General features: G+C 42.9%; 1 protein-coding gene across 1 annotated transcript in view; it reads right to left on the bottom strand.

Moving 5' to 3' along the window:
• LOC146176788 (cyclin-dependent kinase-like 4) overlaps positions 1 to 26,197 on the bottom strand; it is a 67,357-nt gene that overhangs the window by 21,145 nt on the left and 20,015 nt on the right. The window contains exons 2-3 of the mRNA XM_084581040.1: positions 3,445 to 3,640; positions 1,490 to 1,611 (exon numbers count right to left, since the gene is read on the bottom strand). Of these exons, the coding sequence (XP_084437166.1) occupies positions 1,490 to 1,611; positions 3,445 to 3,640 (318 nt within the window). The remainder of the gene's footprint in view (positions 1 to 1,489; positions 1,612 to 3,444; positions 3,641 to 26,197) is intronic.

The following is a 26,197-nucleotide window of genomic DNA, read 5'->3' as shown; positions in this document are numbered from 1 at the left end:
CGAGACCGCTTATAGTATAAAATTGAGACAACTTATAGTATAAAATTGAGAGGACTTGTCAACTCGTGTTCCTCATTTAAGGTGGGAAGGTGAAATAGGAATCACTCGTCCAGCGCGGCTGGATGACGAGTAAGGTAGGCTACTTCTAGGCCATAGAGGCATGTTCTTAGCAGTTGGTTAAAGTGCGGCTTTTATAACGAGTGGTCGCCTACGCGATCGCCTCATTAATTTACATGTGGGGTTTAAGTGTCCGCCATAATAGCTTCCTTAGACCCGGGGTATATTTTTCCTCCCTCACGTCTGCTGCATTCCGCACCTTTTGGACTTTTAGTTATGGCAAATATTGATTTGTCGGACGGGAATTATATGTAATACCTCCTTCCTGCTCCTGTCTTGCACTTAATGAAAGGCAAGTTCCCCTCTGCCAATGTTTTCCGTGCCTTACTAGAAATTCATGAATACAGATTCAATTTTTATTCCGCCGCCACCAATATTTAAGTTCTGAAACGAGCGTTTCAAACTTCTTCGGGTCATGTCTGTGACATCGTTATATGTCGCTTATAACACTGCCTACACCTGCCCCACCTAATATATATTGCTGCTTGCTTTTCTTTCTTTCGTAGAAACTGTCTTGCCAATTATTTTTGAACGTCCCAAAAATAAAAAGGGGGCTAAATATATATATATATATATATATATATATATATATATATATATATATATATATATATATATTAATACAATGCTGGTAATATGCAGGAAGGTTCAAGTACTATTTGAAATAGATAATTATTGCAAATTGTTTAAAACAGCATCCTGCTTTCTTCGATTTCGGCAATGTTTTCCAGAACAGCTGAAAACCGCAAAATGGGCACTGCTTTGAATCCCTGACGCTTACTCTACGCAGTTAAAATTTATTATGTCACATATTGCATCGTAATTAGTGGTAGAACTATGTTTGCCCAAAATGTTTTGGATTGTGCACACCTGGTCTAAAAGGTGAGATGTAGTATGTTTCTTACTCTCGATAGCCTCGGAACGCCAGGGCTGCTAAAGGAGCCCCGCAGCATGCACCAGCGACTGCACCAGCCGCGCGTAAGGTGGTCTGCGCACTATCGACAAAGACTGTAAGTTAGCTGAAAAAAATATCAAAGGCTAACGCCAAAAATATACCAGCTTAAGTGCGACTGGTGCACTGGAGAAAAATTTGTGCATTCATTTCGGTTTGAACCCATGTCAGATCTAGGCAAATATAAACAGTAATTTGGCCTCCTCGACCACTAACAGTCTGAATATATAATCTCTTACTTTTAATGTCATGACATCAGCGTATTTACTCTGTCGTACTGTAAAGGATTAGCGTGTCTTTGTAAATAAATCAGTCGTAGCTTTTTAGAACACGTAAAACCGGGATAGTTTTATTCACACGCTCGGTGATGCGCCTGATATGCACTTATATTTCCCGCCAAAAGACCTACAGGTAACGTACCCTTTGGGGTGCTTGTCCAGGAAATCGAGCACTGTGTGCTCGCAGTACTCGAACACCAAGTGCAGCTTCCGCTTCCGCCGAAACACCTCGATCAGGTTGACGAGGTTGGGGTGTTTCAGTTGCTGCGATGCAAAGTAACACGTAACACGTTTCAGGGTGCGAAAATGTAATTATAGGATAAAGGCGTGAAATATGTAACCATTTGGTATTATTGATAACTACTGTTTCATTACATTTATTTAAACACTGCAACTTTTACGATGAGCTTCCAAGTTGCAATGCGTCTAGATATAATGAGCCCTATACCAGACTACGAAAATAATAAACACATGATTAAAGAGCCTGTAACATGTGACAATTACTTTTTATTCTCCTCGGAACCACCAAGATAACACCTTCTCGGAATTTCATTTATAATTTTACTTGAGACGACGTCAAGGTGATGGCCATGTGAGACGAAGCTGTAAGAATCAATCTGAGAAATCAATATGCAGGGTCCCCAATGTTCACTACAGCTTTAATCACTGACCGTATGCGTCGGCTCACCACTGGTTGCATGGAACCGCCAATGATCAGGACCGGTCCCAAAGAAGGTAAATGTCCGGGCGATTCCCGCATACGCTTGAAATCCGCGGCTCCATAAAAAAAAAAAAAAAGAACAGTGGAGAATGCCAGAAGACTAAATGATTCGATGCCGGCTCCGGTAATGTGGTCCCAGATATTTAATTAACGTTTAAAGTACTTCGAAGAGGGAATGAGTATTTCTGAAAACTTTGTCAGACTTTTGAATAGCTTGGTGCTATCGTTTCACTGCTCGTGCCAAAATGTGTCTTGCACTCACAGTTACGACTGCATTTGTATAATACGGATGTGGGAATCTTCAGCCGGAAACAAATATTACATTTATACAGCTCGGATAAATAGAAAAGGCTGGGCACATACTGTTAACCCCGTGGTACCTCAAAGCTTGAGTCTCTTTCCGAACTCCATACATGTACGAAAGCAAGTGAACTGTTTCGACATCTGCAGAGAGTTTAGAACGTGATTGCGCATGAATGCGGTGTTTATTGACCGTTATTGGGCAATACCTGAGAGCCAATTCTTGTTATAAGTGCAAAAACCGCTTTCAACGCAAACTATAGATACGAAGAAAGTACTCAGTTACCCTCGCGTAACCCCCGTTGCCACCAGAGGGAGTGCGGGAAAGAGTAATTTTAATGTGACAGTCTGAAGGGCCTCGTGTTGCAGAAAAGCCGGTGTCGACGTTGTAGTTGTGAGGCGAAAACAGAAAAAAAAAGTAAAGAAACAATAAAATTTATATGGAAATCCTTGAGTCGAACACGGTTGCCTCGCAGTGCGAGAAGAGCACGCAAACACTCCGCCATAGAACCGCATTGCTTCTCTCCGAGTAAAGATGGACCTAATGTATCAATTGCCTTATAACTATAAGCTAATGTTTAGGTGGTTCGTTAGAAAGAAACTAATTACGAAAGTTATTGTTAAGCCAGTAGCAAAGAAGATTTCCGCTTATCCTACCTACGATGCGCCGTCACTGGCAAATTCCTTCCATAGTACGGAGCTGCCGGAGCACGTGCCGCGATCCGCCGCCCGATTTAAATCATTTTATGTCAATCCATCTCCTTCAATGCATGTGTTGATAAATAAATATACCACACTGCAGCTCACTTTTAAAAGTTTCTAACACTGTGGGTTTGTCACTACAGGCACCCACAGAACCTCTTGCCTCCTGCAAACGAGCAAGTCTGAGAATCCAGAATGGTTTCTGCAACATATACTCCCCGGCCATAACGTGCGCACTTAGATCATTTCAAGCTGTTCTTATCCATCATAATTGTGCAGAACTTATGACCTTGCCGTTGCTCTTTTTTTTTTTTTTTCAAAATGATCGCAGCGCAGTGCAATGTTGGGCTTGCAGGGACAGGGCGAACTCTCACTTTGAGCATGCGAATCTCGCGGAGGGCTATCTTCTTGATGAGCGGGTCGTCCTCTGTTTCCACGTACTTCTTCACAGCCACCAGCTGACCCGTGTCCCGAACTCGGCACTTGAACACCACCCCATACGAGCCTTCGCCAATCTTGGATATCTTCTCGTACTTCTCCATCAGCGGGGTGTAGTAGTACCGGTTGCGCCTGCGACAGAGACCGAAAAAGGACAGACAGTTAGCAGTGACAGAATAGACTTCTGCAAGGCAGAATTCTTAGCTTCCACACAAATAAATTCCTCAATTTCGGCTTTAAATGATACTTTTTTATATTCCACAGAATAGGTGATTCGCTTTTTTTTTTGTTCTCACAGGACACTTCCGAGAACCTCGTGCAACATTTCTTCATAACACAATAACCATAGTTTTCACTGTTTTCAGTCTGAATCTACGCCACTTAGTCACTCATTTCACCACCAGAAAAGATTCCTCATTATTTTACTATACCATATATTTAGCAGCACTCCTATAGTTGCCTACTCCAACCTAGTCATCTTGTCAACACCTGGGAAGCAGGTTGTTTTTTATTTAAAGAAAGTAAATGCCATAAGTACTGTTTTTTTTCTCCTCTTGATTTATAGCAATATTGTGTGCATGTTGTAGCCTTGCATTTGCATATTTCTCACACATTTACAATTAAACCTGGTCAGTCACGTCACCAGACTTCATCTCCCCAATTCTGACACAAACTATGCTTGACTATTTACCGCAATAAAGCTCTCTGTGAGTCTATAAGAAAAATTAGTGCGTTTAAATGTTCTGCGTCGTCCAAAGTTGAATAAGCAGGAAGCAAAATGTTTTTTTTGCTTAAGACTGAATATGTTTAATGGGGCGTAATGTGAAATATTATTACTTTCCCGCCTATCAGCCGAATATTTTCGAAGTATCTTAATATGCATCGTTTGCTTAAGCATGCAATTTATTATTGAATATAAAACACAAATCGTTGAAATGTATTTGATCACACTGTACTAGAGCATCACCAATTTCACAAACACCGGCGTTTGCAACCTGAAATGTTTGTAACCACCAAGATTAGCTATCGTGCGAATCTGCATACTACAACCCTTATTCGAAATTATGTCAAAAGCTGGGCGCACGTTCCATTCTCATTCAATATTTTGTTTTTGCTATGAAGACTTTCATTCATTTGTTTATACAATTGTTCCTTATTAGAGCAATTTATCACCCCTACCCCTGCCTCGTTCCTACGAATGACTAGTCGATAGCTGCAATACGCAAGCCCCTAAGGATACACGGAAGTATGTCACAAAAGGAACTGGGGAAATGTTTGTTCCGAACCATTCATATAAGTCTTAACCAATACCAGTAGGTAAGGAAAAAAATAATCACAGCAAACCATTCACATGCAGCGCACATTTTATAAGAGATAAATATGCAAATTGTTTTCCCCGATCGTAACAAATGCATACAAAGACGACTGCTCAGAAAGCCGAATTGTCTGTTTTCTATTTAGTATACAACCATGCCCTTGTCCTTTATACCGGAACAATATGGAGTCGCTTTTTCTTTTTAAAACCCTGTATACGACTGCAACTATTTTTTTATACAATGAAAAATCCCTGAGCTCCACGTCCGCCTGAATGCGTTTTGTTTAAATGGTCTCACAAAACTGATTTATCGATTTCTTTTATGCTTGCACCGTGTGAAAATCTAGTGACAAAACCGGAAGACGAACGACGAACGTGACCCGAATCGCTTACCTAGGCTTCCGCTCGCGACTCAATCTGTGTACTTGCGAATTGATTGTCTCCAGGTTACCGCAGGAAACAGTACGGGCAGCGTTTCACCGACATGCGCCAGTGCGCTAGCGGTCTCGACGCTATACACGTGTACCGAGTGCATTCGTCGATCACGGGTGCGTTGCGACTGCATACGTACGTGTTATGCATTTAACCACTGCAATTACCGGGTTTGCTCTACGTGCTTTCATTTATGATACTGCACTACTAGCTAGTACTACTACCTACTAATTACCATTTCCTTGCAACGTATATCTCTGGAACACAGTGAAATCTGCGACTGCAGAGTTTTCCGCAAAACACAGCCCATACTGCTTTCTCGGTTGACCTTGCTTATTTGCCGTATTGACGAAAAGAGACGAAACAACGCGACGGATGCTAAAATATTAAGCATGGCCGAGTAACCAGAACGTTCTTCATCTGAACCTCGTCTAACACAAGTTTTCATCAGAACATACTGAACCGACGTCTGTGCAAATCACACGTAAACATACTAAAAAGGAAAGCCGTGAAGTCCTTAAACATAGTGAAAGTTGTTTCTCGTTAAGAATGGCAGTTTGACAGGACATGTCTTCTGCCTCTAAATGGATCCGTTGTAAGGTCCAGCTTGGACTATGGGTCCACCGTCTACGGCTCAGCTTAACATAACTCTAACATAACTTAGGCTTCCGCCTTTGTTGTGGAGCTTACAGAACATCTCCTGTTGATAGTCTGTATGTAGAGACAAATAAACTTCCACTGAAAGATAGACGGGCTTTACTCACGTCTGCGTATCTCCTTAGAACAAGGTTACAGAAAAAACACCTCTCATATCCAGTAGTCATAACATGCCGCTCACGAGTAATTTTCACAAATAAACCCCAACCAACGAGGTCACCGATAACTCGATTCGAAGATATTTGCCGTGAACTTAAAATTCTGGACATAGGCCCATTATTGAGCAAAAATATAACCACATGCCCCCTATATGGTACAAATTTCCAACAGTCTTCGACCTGACTATAACACTCTTCAACAAAAGCCAAACTCCTAAACATCATATAATACGTTTTAAAGAATGTCTAACACTGAAAGAAACGTACAATAACTGTGCAGAGGTTTACACAGATGGATGAAAAACTTCTACTTGTGTTGGACTGAAGACAGCTAATAACACTATAAATAGTCCTCCTCAGTGCGCATTAAATGTAGAGCAGAATTTTATGCTATCCTAACAGCTGGAGAAAAAATAATGAATCAGGGCATTGATAACCGTGTCATCTACAAGATTCGTTGAGTGTACTCATGGCTTTAAATTTCAGAAATACTGCCACGCCTCTACTTGGTGACATAATGCATAAAGTAAAAATGGTCACATCCAAGGATATGACATAATATTCCGTTGTGTGCAAAGTCACGTAGTCATTGATGGCAATAAGAGAGCAGATGCGTGTGCTGCACTAGTCAACATGCTACCTAAAGTTTCCATCAAGGTAATCCAAAATAAACAGGATACATTGCAGTGTATGTGGAATAGGTAAGAAAAGTTGCGCCTCATAAAGCTCATACTAGGAGAACAGAAATTGAGTACGGATCTACAACGTTGTATGAAAGTGATATTATGCCTTCTTCGTATTAGACACACGCATCTTACACACAACGTTCTACTGATGAAACATACCTTTGAAGAATGCGGAGAGATACTCACTACAAAACGCATTCTAGTTATGCACAGTCGACGTCACCCATGTGTAGAGCGCTCGAGCAAGACAAATACCAGGCTTTAAAAGTCAAAAATAGACTCCAACGCCAGACTTCTGGATTAGCTGCTAGGGTCTACGTTGGTTGCGGCTATCTATGGCACCACTTTCACTCGAGTGTTGCCGCAAGAAGCTACCAGCTGCGGCGATATCTGGCCTTTATTAGAGAGACGTGTGCCTCCCGAGGTGACCTCAAGGGTGACCCGACTGTACTCAAAACTCAAGGCATTATGAAGAAAGCATTCTACTATATTTTACGATCGTATACCATCCTATCCCCCCCCCCCCCCTACATTACTTTCAGGAGAAAGAGCAACTGTAGACCTAGCATCTCTTTTTAGTTTTTTATACTGACAAAATGAAAGAGTATCTAGCACCCAAGTGAAACCAAGTAACGAGCGAAAGCAGGATGAGGAAGGAAAGGTCTAAAGAGGGTTCAGTTTGAGCAAACCATGCAACCATGTAAACTGCATTACCAGTCTAATCAAATTCTGTCTGAATTGCTTTCCTAGTGAAATTCACATTTGTTGCCTAGTTTTTTAAACATGCTTTACACTGTTATTTAATATTGCACACATGCTATTAGTGTGCGCAATAGGTTTTGTGAGTATCCTGTACTTCGCTTGCACTTTTTGTACTTTGTAACAATTTTCTTTCGTGTTCTCGTTTTCTTCATGGAAGTACTGTTATGCTTATCGATTTTATCTGGTACTCATAATTACGTGGGTATTTTATTTTACTGGCACTTTGTTTTGTATTCTTGCAGATGTATGCAAATATAGCAGTAATGTGTTCATATCATTATTGTTCCTTTCAATCATTGATCCTCTGTAGCTGAACATAAGAGTAATATTTGTATTTGGACCGGCCACTAGCCTACTGAGCTATCGGTTCAAACAGTGTTTGTACATATTATTTGGTTTTGTCAATAAAGTTCTTTGAAAAAAAAAAAGGAAATCGGTATGGCAAATTGATCCATATTCCAACCTGACGTCTTGGTGTTCGCTTTCGTTTAACACCGTACATTCAGCACCAATATCGCAAGCTCAATATCTTAATATGCTGGTGTGCATTTGTATTCTCAAACATTGGCGAATGTCAGCATGGAAGCTACAGATCACATACCTCGTTTCTTCGTACGTCTCATTTGATAGCCTAAAGTATAATGTATTCATGGCCTTCCCTCTATTAAATGGTAGCGCGCGGGCTCTCCCAAGAAATTGACATTCATGCCTTCCCAGGCGTAAAGGTATGAGGTCTAGCCGTCCACAGCAAATCAAAAAATGCTATGCAATGTGTGCCAAAACCGAGGATTGAGTAAAAAGTGCATAAAGAAAACCTGATCTGCGCAATAATTCTAGTTCCCAGGGTGAGGTCCTAAAGTGTTCGAAGGGTAACAGCGGTGGACAGAACCGAACCGTATAGCTGCTACACTTAAGTGGTTAGACTCGCCATACACATCGGCCATTGTGTATAGCGGAACTGATAGAGTAACATCCCTTTTTAGAACGCGACCCTTAATTCTCTGACTCTTGCTTATCGAAGATGTTTACTTGTCTGCTGGAATCTCCGTTACATTGAAGAGCTTAGCGGAAACAGTTGAGGTGCGCTTTGCAGCGGCGGACCGAGTGGCAGCGGGCGCCGCAGAGATTGCAAAAAAAGAGCCGTGTCTCTTCAGTGTCGCCTTAGATGAAACAGGTATATCCGTTGAAACTCAAACTTCACTTTAACTTACGAAGGAATGCTAGCGCTGCCACTTCTTATTTGATTAACAGCGCAAACCCGCTGACATCTTTCCTCGTGTTCTTTTCAGTTCAAAGGAGCATTGCGTTTAACCCTCCGTCATTTTCCGGGCCCATACCTCTCCTCCAGTGCAGAGGCAGCACATAAAACAACTTTAAACTTGTTTTTGTGGTGTGCAATGCCAGATGACATTCGCTCACACTAAGAAAACTAGGTCTCATTCTCTCTCGCGTACAAGTCATTTGTTGATCATCGGTGTTATTCCCACGCATTGCATTACCAGTGACCTGGTTTCGCGGAAATGATTGCGAGGCTTTTCGGCACGATGAAGACGTGGATAGCACAACGAACGCGGTATTGAACTACACGGCTCAGGTCACGGTGGATACGCTTTCGCTTCTTCGACCAAGCCCTGCCCTTCCGTTCGTGACATAGTCGCCGCATGTTCGTAGAACTACGAATATCCAGAAAGGCACGATGGGGGTGGGTGGGCCGACCTGACCTCAGCTCTAATCTGGCAGGCCTCGTTGCTTCCACTTTTTTCTGAGGTCGTGGCAATTCGTGATTCACATTCCTAAGCAAGGCAGCCGGCCTCTTCAGGACTGGACACCCGTGCCATGAAGGGCTGCTTCCTGGCCGTACTAATTGTTCGTTGCTGGTGTTTGTAAGAATTCAGATACCTTGTTCAGGGGTTTGGCAAGCAGATATAAGCTAATGGAATTATAAATGGGATGTAATGTATATAGAACACTTTCACGGACGAGGAGGCAAGCAACGTTGCATCAGTGAATTGGTCTTTTACTTCTATCAATGGCTTGCGCGGCAGCCGAGCGGCAGGCACTACGCAATATTCGCTGGACTTCATAACAAGTTTTTTTTTATACATTTAGTGCAGCCTAGCCCGCAAGTTTGTTTTGGCAGCATTATATGAGCCCTAATAGACCACCAGGATTAATGCATTTCTCTAATCCGACCACAAAACAAAACGAAAACAACCACATGCAGTACGCTGCCGCGTACTCACTGCGCTCGGCAGCGTACTGCATCTCTTTGTTTTCGTTATGTTTTGGCTAAGACATTACTTATGTAAATTGAGTGCGTTTGTGCTCAGCAACTAACAAATATCCGAACATTATAATAACACGCCCTCTGAATGCTCTCTAAGCATTTTATTCAAGTATTCTAAGGAATATTTACTGAGCTCATATACATAAAATATTCTTCGCTACGATACGCAATTTCGTTATTTATATAAACATGTTGGGAATTCGACCTGTATTCATGCCGTCAGCAGTAAGGTGTGAGGAACACATATGAATATTTTATCTGTATCCCAAAATGCCCCACATTCTCTGGCAGATGATACGTTCGTCTCTTTAGCGTGTGTTTTAGAGCGAACACTTGCAAAAAAAATTTGTTGTGGTTTAACTCTGGTTAACCCTGGCTTAATTGCGACAGCAACGGCGGGTGCTTTTTTTGCCTGCTACATTATTCCCCTATCATGCCCTATCAGTATAAGGTGCTACATTCTTCTTCTTCATCTTCTTCTTGTGCGAATGCCTTCATCAGCTTCCGAATGATAACTCGTGCCGTCAGCTTTCTAAGTGGGAAACGTTCTTCTTCTTCTACCTCTTCTCGTCCTTCTTCTTCTTCTCCTTCTTCGTCTTCTCCTCCTTCTGTTTCTTCAACTTCTACTTCTCCGTTCTTCTTCTCGGCTGGTTAAGGTCAAACATGGCCTTTCCCGGAACGACGCGACGGGCTTTAACCTGGCGCAGCAATGCTATCGAAATAAAATCCTTCTGCGGTAACGGAACAGAGTTACCGCAGGGTCTTCTAAGTACACAACTTGGCTGTAACACTTATTATTTTTAATTAACTTAGTTTGACAGACATTGCATGATGATGGGAAGCTCGAAAAAAAAAGTTATGTATTATTGTCACCACGGCACCAAGTTCAAAATTTATGCGCCATTGCGCGACGTCGCGCCATTGATGGCTCATACTGTCGTTCCCAGAAGGTGTAACATTTTGTGGCCAACTTAGGTCACATGATGCCACCCAAGATGACGGATATATTATGTCAAGATGGGTAATCCTGGGCCCACGCCTCCAAAAGGGGCTTATTAAGGCGTAAGCCTTAATATGCTTCCGTTACGTGGGAGGCGGTAGCTGGCAGCTGACATGGCCGAGCACTAACAGGTCGTAGGGCTTCCTGGCATTACGTTTGGCAGGCGCTGCCTGCTCGGGCCTCTCCTTTCATATGAAAGGGTGATATTCGAATCAGCCTACCAAGAACCTTGCATTCACGTTATCCTTAGTCCGCGCAGGCACGTCCATACGGCTCGGTTAAAGCGAGGATTTATATTTTGTCTGGTAGCTTACGCTATCGCGTTATATCGATCCAGGCGTCCGTGTGACGCCTTTCATCGGGCGCTTCCTCGAACGCCGCACCACACAACCTACAGAAGCAGACGTAGTAAAAGCAGGAAGCCGCGAAGTTTCAAACGAATGCTTTCGCCTTATCGCACTGTATTGGTCCAAAGTGCCGCACGATTGTTTGTTTTTATTTCCTGACTCTACAGGAAAGATATGGATAGTCACTACCAACAACGTGGTCGTTCCTTTTTAGAGGGAGAAAACGACTGCAAGCGAATTGCACCTAACAATAGTGCAGGATGTTCTAATTTTGTACCGAAGTCACTCGTGGCTCGCCTCGTAGTAATTTGGCACTCGTTGCCACTAGGCATGCCATTTTCACCAAAATTCTTCGTCTCGGGCGCTCGGTTTCAGTTTTCTGGAAGTCACGGTCGGCTGCAGGGCTTTGAAAATTTGTTTTATATGCTTCGAAAACGGATGTATTTTTTTTTTTGTCTAGATTTGAATTTTTCTTTAGCACCAACAACTTCATAATAATTGATATTTATTGCTAAGCCTAGTTAATCAGCTATGCATTAAAACGAACTTAGCATAAAATTATTTAACTGCGACTAAGAGTTTGCTCGCGAGTTTTTTATTGCTCTCTCAGATTTTAGGAATAGTTCACTTTAAGTTCAAATTAGGAATCATTCGGGACCAAATGATACTACATTAACTACGACATGCTGTTGCGTTTGCGCCCACTGATTTGAAGTTTCTTTTCTTCTGCTCAAATGGCTTCACTTCTAAAAGCAATATTTGTGAATCGCTTGAAATAAGTTACCGCGTCGGACTCGAAACAATACAAGCGAAGAGATAAACAGACTGTATATAGCAGACTGTTGTTCCTTCGTTGACAGCATCTTGTGCAATGCATAAAGCGAGAACGATTTGCTTTTTCCAGCGAGCTGTAAAAGAACGATACAAGCGCCCAGTCTGTCACTACCAATCTCTTTATGTCCGAATGAAATAATGAAATTCAAAATACATTGCAGACTATTCGAACAGCTGACACACAAATACTTACACTAACACCGCCTTATAACTGGGGTATTAACCATTCCCAACAAGATATTGAGATGCCGCGCTTGCTGCTAGGGCTGACTGGGATGCCTTTCACGCACTGCACCTCTAACCTGGAGAATACAGAGCAGTCACGAACGGCAATATTCTCACGCGTCGGCCACAGAACCTATATTCATATACTGTCATGATGCCCATGACTAATGGACACTTCCGGGCAGATGGCTTCGTGAACTCTGAACTATAGCTAAATATGCCTCCTATATAAAATGGCACATGTTTACTGGGGTTGCCATGTTATGTTGCTAACGCAGTTCGTGACAGCATCTGTCCGTAAGCCATATTGATCGAAAAGAAGGCTGGAGATGGTCCGCCTTTTCGGTAGTGCGCTAGCGCAACAGCAGGAGTTTTGAACTCTGCCCTTAGCTCGCGGCACCCGTGTCTTCAAACAAACTCTGAGAAGTAAGTTTTGTGATGTTCACTATCGTCCATTTATGTTCACATTCGTTCATTTATATTCAAATCAGTTCTTGCGGTTTCGCTTTCTCTTGTCTATATGCAGTAAGCTGCGCTATATATACGGAGGAAGTATATAATCAAAGATCCATTTATTGTGAAAAAAAAATAAAAATCGCCTGACGAAGGCGTTACTGAGACGCATGAGGCAGCTGCCCCGCCAATGACGTTGAGCGGCTGTAAGAAGAGGAAAAAAGAAAAAATAAACACTTAAATAGTTGCCATGTTACCCCTGCCTACCCCCTGGTTCATAGAGTGCTTGGCTCACCTCGGACCAGCTGCAAAACCAGCTGGCCCCTGCGGCAATCCTGCTGCCAACATAACGAATAAAAAGTGGCAACCAACCTCTTCTCTCTCTTATTTTCTCTTTCTGTCACTCTCGGCTAAAGCGCATGTGTCCCGGGAGGTTAAGAGCAATAAAATGGACGAAGGCGGTAAAAAAAAAAAAACAGCAATACGCTATATCTTGTGCCTTCTAGCGGAAATGTGACACAGTGGCTAAATAACGATTTATAGATATATTGATAGGTACTGTAATCTGTTAACACGGGAGGACACACCTCTCTTCAGCAAGACTTTATGCTGTCCTGAAACACCTGTTCTTATGTAATAATATGTCTCTCGAAGCAGGAAGCTAAACATTGCCGCATCGGAAGATGTAGGAGAAAATTCAAGAAAAAAAAAACATTGCTTTTAAAAGAACAAATCTTTTGAGGAACTAGATACAGCATGAATGGGCAAAAAATATCTTCATTGGCTAAGTAAGCATGGGGCACAGCTGACAGCGGCTACCTCGCACATCGACAGCTTTTTCGCACTTGTGTGTGGTAAAGTCCCTTGATGATATGAAAGGAACGACTATCTGTGAACTTTGCCGCCGCCTCACGTATCTTCGCAGATCCTCATCTCTAACCTCTTCCATCGGCGCTTTTCTCAACGGTGATTGGCTCCGCGGGCCGTCGCGCGGATAAGTGGGTGAAAAGCTCGGTATTTTTTGTGTTTTCATTTTTCGTCGGCGCCATGTTCGAGGAATCCGCCGTTGCTAGGACCGAGCTCTCTAGCATTCAGTGTTTGCGCTTCGCCTTATTCGAGCTCGTTTAGTGCAGGTGTATTCCAAGTTGCTGCGAATTTTAGTGCACAAGACGGCGTAAAAAAGTTTCGTTCTTTTCGCGATTCCGAGCGGAAACAAGAACACCATTGCAAGAAAACAGTGATTCAACAAGATCGGCCGCAAGAACTTCACCCCAACGAAGACTGCCCACCTGTGCGAGGTAATATGCATTTCTTCCAAATGACTCTGTATACATGAAGCTGCTTGCAAGCGCATCACAAAGCTGACAATGGCACCTAATTCACTGATCATTTTGCTTTTTGTGGCCGTTTTTGTTTTAACTTCGTGCTTACACTCAACAGGCTATAGTCGCTGCTGCTGATGCACACAATGCGAATACAATAGCCGTTTTAATTTGTGAACCTTGGTCTCGCTTTTGAACGATAACGCGTGAAGTGACGGAGATTATTACCTCATGAATAGGTTCATATCGCAGGAAAGCGTGTAATGGACTCCTCCGCAGAACGTGTCCGCTGAAAGTTTATATCCGCACAACAAAAGTTTGTCTCTGTACGTCCAAATTTCGATGGGCCTCCCTCAAAATGTAGCCCCATGAACCTCCTAAATTTGACCTCGTCCGAATGTGGCCAAAATTGGTATCCTAGCTAATTTGCGTATGACGAATTGAGAGCTGACCTCTTAACCTAGGTGGGCCATTCCCAAAATTAAGCCATGTGGGCCTCCCAATTTTGACCACATGCAAGTGGAGAAGAGTGTCACTAGGTTCAAACTATCGAGAGGCTTTAGCGTGTGGCGTGCATGAGCGACACTAGCGGTCGCCGCCAGAACAAAAGTTGTTCCTACATCGTCCTCCCGTGTTGCTTCATGCGGTGCCATGACTCACCACCGCTCTATGCGTAGCAGTCGCTGTTGCGTGACAGAAGCCTATTATCCCGATTCCAGGAACCACACACATCGACCGCAGTCCGGCAGCTTCATAAGAACCAGCGGGATCAATCGAAGGGAGTCGGATGGGGGTAGAGGGGCACCTTTTTGTGGCTGGGGCGCGTGTAGCGACCATAGCTGCGAAACAGGTCATGATGATCGCCAGCTCCAGTTGAAAAATACGAACGCTTCTGCAAGGCTAAGACTTAAGGACTTCAATGGGCAAAGATTTAGGACAGACGGCAGGCTGAATTAAGCCCTAAAGCGACTGGCCGTGGGGAAAAATAGTTAACGTTTCGTAAGATTGTCACATACGATGGTCAACTATTATGGCCAACAGTTTTGGATATGCCGCTGAGTTTGTGCAGAACGTCAGTCTACAAAACGAGAACAAGTTTGCATTCCACACTGCCGCAGCATGGGCAGAAAATAGAAATATGTGCAAAGATTTCTTCCGTACCTCTGCCAGCCCTACACAAAGCGCAAGTGTTTGCCGCTCCCAACGTTGTGGCGACAAGATAACCGAAAGATTGCCATTTTTTATAATAAAGAACAAGTAGTTTCTTCCTTAATGCATGTTTCACTATGAAGTGGACTGCACTGTTGAAGCGGGCAACCTTCGGAACAGTTTTCAGAGCCACACATTTGCATGTCGGACAGTCGAGACGAAAACTTTTCACTGGTACCTCCTTTCACCGACTTTTGCTGCACCAGTCCGAAACAAAAAGGTTTAGCAGCGGTGTGTCAATAGTCGTTTTCCCAATCAAGGTGCATGTGAATTTGATACTTGTGTATTAACGTTTTTGCTGATTATGGAAACACTCCCACAAAATGAATATTTGTGCAAAAAAGAGATGCGCTTAGGGGATGCTTTAGAACAGTATAAGACATGAAGGTAAATCTGTAGGCATCGATAGATGCAACAATTATCTTATCTAGCGGGACGCAATACGTTGTCAGTATACGTTATATATGACTACCTTATTATCGCATATGAAAACTGCCTTCCAATGCTCAGTAAGGTCAGTAATAGACTCCGAAAGGTGATTTAGCCAGCCTTTAACTGCCTAAAAATTTCTTCCTAAGGAAACCATCTTCCGCTTACGAACCCGAACCCCTAAATTATAACAGTTTAATGTAGAAATTTTTTGACAGCTTTATGCAGCTGCTGAATGGCGTGAATGGTCTGGTACCAAAAATATAATTTCCTACCATGCTTCGACCGCAAGGTCAACTCTGCTGAAGAGAATGATGACGAAAATTTGTATGTTTATCTACGTTTGCAGGACGAGCATAATGCCACGTAGTACCTATCCCCGCGAGGCCTTTGTGCTGGGCCGCAACGACGACGAAGTTGGCGAGTGAGGAGAGCGTCTACACGACCCTGTGTCTGTCTACTTGTGTGTCTGCGGCTTCTTGGGTTGTGCTAATGTATTTCCAAAGTGCGTCAGAGCTGCTCCTAAATGCATCAATTGCATAAATGTAAATTGTACAGCGTTAGTTCTACACTTGGTATTTCAAATTTCGATATCATTCACTTGCTCGCGTCACCTTGATACGCAAGACACAGTAGTGGAGGGCTCCGGAAAATTTGCTCAGCTGTGCTGCAGGTAATTCACTTCAGCCTTTGACCTTGAGCTCACCCAGTCGGAAAGAACTAGAGAAAATTCTGTTGTTACGACCATTTTTGTTGGCTTTTTGACAAGAAACCTGTCACGACAAAATAACTTTCTGTAGTAACATCAGAAACGACCATTAACAGACTACAAATACAGAAAGAATACAAAATTACAGAAAACTAGTACAGAAGTAGAGAAAAAATTACGCTTATAACAAAGTACAGAATAATTTGTCGTATTTTTGACACTGTTATGTAGTCTTTTACGACTGGCGAGAAAAGCATCTATGCATTATTATGCACAAGAAGATGTTTGGCCTACGCTCTATTGGCCCAGGTGCGTCAAGATTTTGACGTAGGCATCTTCCAGACTCACGTGTAGACATGATTAGCATATATTACGCCCGGATAGCTAGGTTAAACATGAATAAGCCTAAACAATTTTATTGCCATCTTTCGTAACCAAAACTATGGCACATCGGCGAGGAAAATGTCGAAATGAAAAGACTGCTGCTACCTAAAAATTAATCAACTCTTTTGACTCTGTTAGTTTTTGAAGACAAAAATGATAATTTTGAAGTAATAAGAATTCCTTCCGTTGGGCGAACAGCCACATTATTGCATTTGTAAATAACAGATATTTGAAACACTTACATTACTTCGACTGAAACTATCGCGAAAGCAGCTTGGAAATGTTGTAATAAACCTGCGAATAATTGCTTATGAGAAAAACAAATAAGCAGAACGTGCCTCAAAATTGTTAGACATTTCAGCTATGCCGCATATTCAGACCTGCTTGTGAGGGACAAGCCAAAAATGCATATCTCGCGCCTTGCGCTACCTTAACTTGTTTTCGTCGACGGCGACAGCAGGCAGCTTCAATCACGTGATCATTCCGGACGCGTTGTTTGCGTATTCAACCCGCTGTTACATTTTTCGACATCGGGTGTAGAATTACCTCGAAGCTATCTAAAGGAAACGTCCTCAGATTCCTAGCTTTGTCTGAGTATATATCGCAGTGCGCCAGCTGTCCTCTCTGGTGACTCTTAAGCGGAATCAAAAAGTTGACGACGTCGAATATGAGGACTACATTGTGAAACTCAATTGTACCGCAGACGGCGCAGTGAAGCACATGTATAAATCAGGTGGTCTTCAGCATGCGCCCGTGGAGAGCAAAACGTTTTTGCGCGCACATCTTCCTGGCCCTAAACGGAGCCCAGCGATAAAACAAAGAGTATAAATTGCCACAAGCAAATTGACGCATATGCCAAAAGTAAGAATACGTATTCTTATTGGGCTATATTTGGCAAAACATTGCAAACGAGCATTGTAAAAGGGATGTTTAACCCACTGCTATATCTGCGAATGCACCTTTCAGATTGTAGCGTTAATCTCTCGTTGTCACACTTGTCCCCTTCTAAAATAAAATTGTTCCAAGTAAAGGGGTAGAATTTTTTCAATTCATTTGCACCAGCGCCAGAATAGTTAGCAAATTTATTCAAGATTAGAAGCACCCATTTGGACATCACTTAAATCAGAAATTCAAGCTCGCTGGCTGCTCTCGTGCTCCTGCCTCCACGAAGTTTTAACTGTGTAGTCATTCTGGCAGGGGAGGCTGTGCAATAAGTGTTTTATGGCGGTCTTAAGGTAGAATACAACAAATATACTAAACAATTACGCATTTATTGACTGTTAAGAAAAGGAGAAAGGATTGCCACCATGCACAATTAACTGCTCAATATCACACTGGTTACAGTGCTTCAAGCCACCAGCTTCAGCTTTCGAGGGCAAGTTAGGAAAATTCAGCTTCTTTTGCAGTACAAATTTTGTTCTGGCGCTTCATGGCCAACTCATCTTATTAACATAATCACGACAGATCCTAATTTATCATAGAAGCATTATTTCCAGCAAAGCTCGGCCAGCCGCCACTGTAAATGCGGTGAATATTTCTGACAGACAGACGTCCGCAAACTCATATCTTCAAAACCGCAAAACATACAGGTCAGGCACGGTTCTCCAGTAGCCACTCAGGACCACTCACGATCAAACTAGACGAAAGTATACTAGCATCCAGCGAACCTAAACTATCAGAGCCTCGCTGTGCTTCTCATTGAACGTGCAGTTTCAAAAGCCGCTGCTGTGCTCTTTTAGTTCCGGTCGTAGATTCAGTCGTTTACTGGCCGTTGCCTGCTCCTACGTGCCTGCTCTCTTCGGCAATTCCGTTTTACAATGAAACTATACACCATCTACATACTACACCTATCCCCAAGTCCTCAGAAAAGCAGTGTGAGCTACTCGGCAGCTTTTATGTACACCTTTGCTTTTATGACTATCCAATGGGCTTCCTGAAATCATCTTTATGCTTCACAGCCCTTGCAAGTTTCAATATAATCAAGAACGCCCTTGTAATATGATCCTATATATTATCGAAAGGAAATGCATTCTAGAATCTTTTGTGGGCACTTTACTTTAGAGACTGTTGCATTCAGACGTGCAAAGAGGGAGTGCAGCCAGATATGGCAAGAGCGGTGGACGAGAGAGGGTGCAAATCACCACTGATGCATTGGCCTTTCATATCAGCCCCGTTTAAGCGGATTCAATGTCATCATCAAATCACACCCATTTCAACTGAAAATTGGGGCTGTTCAAGACGGTTGTGGCCCGCCCTGTTTTATACGGGCACCGACTGCAGTACCATTACAGCTGAAATAACCAAGCAGCAAAAAACATGCCTTTTCAGGACCATTACAAGCAACATATAAACCTTGCAACTGGGGGAACTACAGGCACATTGTAATATTATCAAAGTTGAATAGCTGCTGCGTAGATAGAAAAACATATCACGATCGTTTACGCGTTTCCAAACTAATCATTGTCTCTATATTTACTTAGCCATGACAGCATCGCTAATCTCCAATTACATACCATAACGATACGTCAGCTATAGATGTACAACACACTTGTTTCCTGCACTACCTGCGCCAAACGCTCACCGGGTAGAAAAAAACATGTTCTTCAGCGTAGTTATGATACTTCGTATTTTAAAATCGACCCTGGTTTCAAAACATACATGAAAATCCTCGGGCACTGAAAGACACCTGAGCCGGCAGTTTGACGAGTAATGCAATAGACGCAGAAATTCAATGTTTTAAATGTTCCATACCGCCTCCGCCTTTACCTGACATTCCGAAAGGCAGCTGATAGTCATTGAAGCGAATATCTCGTCGAAAGAAACAGAATTATCACAAAACATCTAAACCGCCAGAATTAGGTGCTCCAAATCTACAAACGCGTTTGGCTAAGGTGTTAGACTGTAGTACCTGAGCCAAGCGAGCATGGCGACGGCGATCCAGCGGTGCATACGAAAACAAGACGACCCCTGCTGCCATACCTCGCTCACCATCCGCCCAGAAACGCGTCCAATTGAGTTTTTAAGGGCACCTCTTGGTAGCTGCGGCTTACGTACCGTTCCTACCGTTGTAATGAGTGGTACGCGGAGAACATCGCGTGATTCTTGCCAAGGCGTAACCTCGTAAGGGCTTCATCTCTTTGAATGGCGACGAGAAGAAGAGGGCACAGTGTAGTTGGTCGAGGGCTTCTACACAATAGACGCCGGCATTCCCATTGTTCGGACCGCTCACGCCACGAAAGAGGCCTACCTGTAGTAACTTACTATGCGAATGCTTTCCTTTATTTCCCTTTTACGTAGTTTCCTACGCGAAAGCCCATGCATGTTCATTTTAAGCCTTTTTTTCGGAGAAAGCCGTCGTATCACTCACCTCTGTCACCGCTCAGTTGAAGCAGGCAGCTTACTCTGGGGCCAGGACAGTGAACAGCAAGTTGTCAAGATGGCCTCCTTGCAGCGCTTTGGCTTGTCTTCTCTTCTCCACCTTTACTGTGAATCTCGGCTCTATTTTCTTCGCAGAAGCTCGATAAACTTACTTCCACAGTTCAAGGGTTTTCGTTGAAGATCTCCGTCTCCGATCCCCCGACATCTCTCGTGAGCCCCTCTGACCGGACTGCGGAGTACAGCGGTCAGAGTTTCAACATCGGTGGAATGGAACATGTATGCAATTCAGCAAACGAAGACGCGATATGCCTAGAGACCAGCAGCCACGACGGAACTGACGCCGAAGGTACTTGGCTGGGAACATACGCGCGTTTTTGAAAACAGAATGCCTCAACGCCTGCAAATAATGCCCGCTGAGAAGAAGTTCGGCAGCTCGATTACTTCGCGTGCTCGACACGAGAGAGTGTGCACGCCGAGACGGTGGTCGACGAGGCGCCGGGAAAGCGCCAATATGCGTCGATACGACGCGTATGGAATCAGCGCACGAGGCTATAAAATTACAAATATTAAGGCACGAAGAAACATTTCACTAAACGCACCAGACACACACCGAACATAAAGAAAAAACCCGAAAGAAGCGATGGATTTCAGGCGCGTTTGTTTACCCTGGTAACGGTTGTCATGGAACCTCGCCGAACTCATGTTGCTCTGCCTACGGTGTCTCCACCGCGCGACTGTTATTGCATCTGCGTATGCAACACAAGTGGCGCCATCTCTTTTACATTATCGCAGACTGCTTTTCTTGAAGGCTGGGTATTGGTTTGCCAATAGATAGATGGATTTATTGATAGGAAAAGGCAGAGAGGTTGGCCCGAATAATTCAAATCTGGCCTGCTACTCTGCACTGTGGAAGAGGGCGGAGAGAAGAAAGAAGGTCATGATGGGTGACGATGTGGGAGAAGGTATATGAAATATATATACACACAGCAGCTTGCTTTACAAACGTGAATCAAGTCCGCTGGCGCTCAAATAACGGCACAGAGCGCGCACTGCCTGGATGCCCTTCCCCTTGTCCTGCCAAGCGCCCAGCAGCAGTTCCTCCGACAGAGGCCTCTTGTCTAAATGCTTCAAGGAAGCAGCTAGCACATTTCTTTCGTTCGCATACTCTGGGCACCTGTTTGCCAAGTTTCTACAGCAATCGATTATAATCGCAAAGAAACGAAAAAGGCTGTATGATGATGCACAAACAGCACAACGCAATAAATGCTTTGACGGAAATCTCTTAAATGTGAGATGCGTGTAAGTAGTGATGCCTAAAAAACAAAAGTTCAGGTATTATCCTGTCTATTTTATTTTAGTATTGCTATTTATTACTTGGAATTAATGAAAATAAAATGTTACCAGAAAAGAAGAAAAGGGGTCGTTATATAAATGAAAATGGTGAACTTATTAACGAAGTTTAGTGACAAATGACCATTATTTGCTTCAACTTCTTAATTCATATATTACACATGGCGGCGTACCAATGCCATCCGGCTGAATAATAAATTAACCATTGGCTGCGCTGATGCAAAATAAACGAAAACATAAATATATAGGAAACGCACTTTGAGAACTCAAAGACTAGTTGAGAAATCTTTCAAAGTGGCGAATCAACAGCGTCAAAAAACGAGGACGAAGGAATACACACAAACACAGGACAGGCGCTGATTACAAACAGTTTATTTTTTAAGAAATAGGGCACAAAAACTTCTCGCACCTCGGACCACATGGTGAGGTTGCCTACATGATAAAACAAGTGGGCTCTTGAAATAAAAGAAATAACACACCAAAAACATAACACCTTGAGCTGCACAGGTAACGGTGTTATGTTTTTGATGTGTTTCTTTTAAGTGTTTCAATGGCCCTTTGATTTATCATGTTGCCAGCCACACCACATGTCCAGTGTGTGTGGTATTTACTGCGCTTGATTTTTTTTTTAAATAAACAGTCGGTAGGCAGCGCCCGTCCTGTCGGTTGCCTGTATTCCTCCGCCCTTGTATTTTCTCTACCCAGCCATGATGAACCAACTAGCCTAGGAAAAAGTCTTGATTCATTTTGCATAATGTCTACGTTTTCCATGGTACAGACCTATTGAAAATTTTTGCACCCACGAAGTTTTTTCTGTTTCCATGAACGTGCTTGCGGGTATCAGGGAACATTTGGTGCATATCTTGGGCTTCGGTTTCGTGAGAAAATGTAACTGTAGCACATAAACTTATCTGTTCGCTATAGGTATGTGACGTCTGATATGCGCCGGTCTATAACTGGAGTATCTGACGCAATATTTTAAATGTATGGACACAGTCCACTTCATGCTTTTTCAAAACATGGGAAGGAGGGAGCTGAGAGGCGAGGCAACTGAATTGAAAAACTGCCGCATTTAGTCTCTTTGGTTAGGTGCAAAGACACTTCGTGTTCACGCCATCGTACGAAGCATAGATGTGAACTCATTCTTGCATAGTTTCAGTAACGCTGATTCACGCCACCAAAAAAAAAACAAAATGTTTCAAGCGAATCCGCATCCTGCAGCATTTCGTGTACGACTGAAGTCTAATTTTGGCCTCTTGGCCTTCACGGCAGCACATACTCTGCTTTGCGCATAGTTGTGTTCATGGTACATAACTTTCGAAATCTGCTGAGGCAGATCATTTTACAACAGTAGAATAATATTTAGAGATCACCTAAATATTGGTAGCTATGACACTGCGTTATTATAAGAATTTGGGAGTCACTTAAGGGTCGGCCGGGAGTGAAATGTATAGCGCCTATTCAATTGTTCCTATTTTATTCTACCAATTGCAGTACTTTACATAGAGGCTAATATATCACACACACAGCACCACACATTCTGCAGGCCGTCTTTTACCACGCAGGGACCAAAGAGTCTTTGAAGTCGGTATGTAGCGTGCTCGTTAGGGCCGCAGAGACTTAAGTTCGGTCCGCAGCTCGAAAGATCGCTCCTGTTCAGTTCAGTTCAGTTCAGTCGTTCAGTCGTGTCCGACTCTTCGTGACCCTATGGACCATGTCACGCCATGCTTTCCGGTCTCTCACTATCTTCCTAACATCACATAACTTCATCTGCAGTGCCTCGAGGATGCCATCTAACCATCGCGTTCGCTGCCTACCCCTTCTTCTGCCTTCGCTCCTGTTAACTTTGTACAATTACGTATCTCAATGACAGGATGCTGTTCACGATGTGAGAGCTTATATACAACCTCCCTCGATTTGCTAACAATTTTAGAACCTCTAGATATTACCGACTGTAGCGGCCGCAGGCCGTCGCCGGATTTTAGGCGACCCGAGCACCTTTACGATTTCACGCTATTAGCGTCGTTGTCAGCTATCGTACACGCATTACCGCACACATCATGTGTTACCAGGCAGTAGATAATGGCTGTAGGTATGATGCAACATCAAATGAATCATCTGCCCATGGAAGCCAAGTTTCGGGCTTTGCTTCCAATGCCCTAGATGGGAACACAAATTAGCGCGGGCAAGAAAACCAAAGGTATTGTTTTTCCCGCGCCTTAAAATTTCTGGAAACAGGCGGAAATTTGTGGGGCAAAAAATAAGAATAAAAATATAATTGCCTGACCGGTACTACCTTAAATACAATAGGCTGATGACACAAACGTTATATGTTGGCACAGACCAAAGGATGTAAAAAATAACTTGAATTGGCCCGTGCCACTTGGTATAACGGGCTCGATAGTAGAAACAACAAATTACTATAAAAACAGCATATCCCGATCCGTTCCAAAGATAATGGGATAAAATTTTATTTCGAAAGACAAAACAAAATAAAACTATCATGTCCCAGGAGGATTGCTTACCCTCCAATTTAGTCATTTCCAACGTTGGAATCAGCCCATTGCAGCTGGCTCTTCCACATGCCAGTCTTGGCCTATGGCAAGTGATACCACCACACGTCCAGCTTCACCCCAAAACGATCTTCAAGGTTTCGAGTAATAAATTAGCAAAGGCAGGTTTACGGGCTTAGCGCATTAACTAGAGAAATCCATTAGAGGTTTGGTTTAGTCATATAACTCCGCAGTCTGCCGCGGAACCAACCACAGATCTCGCATTTCTCCGCCCTCTTGCTAACATCTTTCTTCCAGGGTATCCGCCCTACCGATTTCCCCATATATTCCAGTCATATTCCAGTCATATTCCAGTGCCGCATTGCTCCGTTCTCGTCATAACTTCATAAGCAACTGGGTCACCTGGCTCATCCAATCCTTCTCTCTCTCTTCTCTCCGGCAATTTTCTTGCGAAAGCAAGTAGAGGTTACAAATTCTCTCTCACACCTAACACTGTGATAAGGTGGAAGCTACGTACCATTCAAGTTACTTGAGCGCTATTTATTTAATTTAAGTGCCTTCACCTACTTGGCAGGCGACAAAATAAATGAAATCAATTTTCATCTACTCATTAAATAAATATAACTGCCACCTTCCCACTGTATTGCGTGTAACGATTTACAGTCCTCGATGAAATGGAGGACTATACGGTTAAAGTGAAATTGTCCATTTTGCTATGACTACAATCGAACGGCAGAAACCAAAAGTGTAGAAAAAATATTTTTGTTATGTTATCGGTGACTGAGGGCCCATGGTTATCAATATGTAGAAAAAACTTGAGATACAGGACATATATGCTATATCTCCTGTATTCTCATCCAGGCATGCTGGATAACCTGGTATGATGCATTCTTACGTTTCTGTATATTAATGTCGAGTATATTCCTTTCAAGACGGGAATAGGGGGGAGGAGGGGGGTGCTATATCAGGAATCTTCAGGTATGGCCATCAATCGATGCCTACATCATGCAAAATAGCATTGCTTCAATGCTTGACACGGCAATGGTGCCCCTTTAATAAGGGCCGAGTCGTCAAAGGCAGGTAGCTCCGTGTCCCTCCCATTTTGGGGAAGGAACAAAACCACAGCTGAGTTGGTTATGGTGTTATCTTCCTTTACATTACAATGCTTCTGCGCGCTACGAAATGAATCGCAGCGCTTAAAATTTCGCAAGAGGTAACCGTACCTGGTCAGGAAAAAACTACAGAAAATTTTCTATTGTTACAACAAAATTTCTGTGCGGTTTTTGACGGGAAACCTGTTGTGACAACAGAACATTCTCTAGTAACATCAGAAATTTCTGTAGTTACAACAGAAACGTACTACAGAACTACAGACAACAGAAACATACTACAGAAAAACTACAGAACTACAAAAAAGTACTACAGAACTACAGAAAAATTTGATGGTTACGACAGAACTACAGGATATTTTGTCGTATTTTGACACAGCTCTGTAGTCTTATTTTTCGACTAAAAATTCATACATGGGTAAATAAATTCATACATGGGTAATGATTGTATACAATCGTTAACTATGTATGAATTAATTGCAGTACCCAAACCGCTGTTATCTGGCACAGGCGGGGGGAGAGGCTGGTGTAAAAAGGATGAACATGGATAATGCATGGACTGGTGCGAAAAATGATATTTCCTTATGCATACAGCATAATATTTTTTCTGAAATGATATCCCAGTCACGAAGAAAATACATCATCGGGTATTAGGAGCACCACACCCTCGGCCAACATTTTCCATTTCAAAAACCGTTTTCGGAAAGCATAATACATTTTATTGAGGTGAGCTCTGCACTGCATTACTTTATCTGGAATTAATTATCTCTTCGTAACCATACATAACCGACTTTAAATGTCTCTTTCATCCGTTCAATGTCTGTTGTAGAATGAAAAGCATTTTGAAACAGTTTCAGAAGATGATTTTTCCTTTGCTTCGGTAATGTTTACGAGCTCGAAGTTTCATCTCATTTGGAATTCTAAAAAATGGAATCATTATTAAGAACGGAATGAACGTCTATACAGGGAACCCTGTTTTCTTGACGTGAATCGCTCATTTCGAGTCCCAGACTGCACAAGCGTAGTGAAGTATGCTTCAAACATCGCTGATATACAACAGTTCTTCGGTTTTGGAGGGCCATATTTTTAGCGTTGCGTCGCAGGAAGCCAAAACTCGATAGGCTTTGGCA

Source organism: Amblyomma maculatum, chromosome 10 (genome assembly GCF_055883805.1).
Source record: "Amblyomma maculatum isolate TAMU_Amacu chromosome 10, ASM5588380v1, whole genome shotgun sequence".
In the NCBI taxonomy this organism is placed as follows: domain Eukaryota; kingdom Metazoa; phylum Arthropoda; class Arachnida; order Ixodida; family Ixodidae; genus Amblyomma; species Amblyomma maculatum.
Note: the sequence above shows the minus strand (reverse complement) of the source record. Positions and strands in the feature narration are given on the sequence as shown.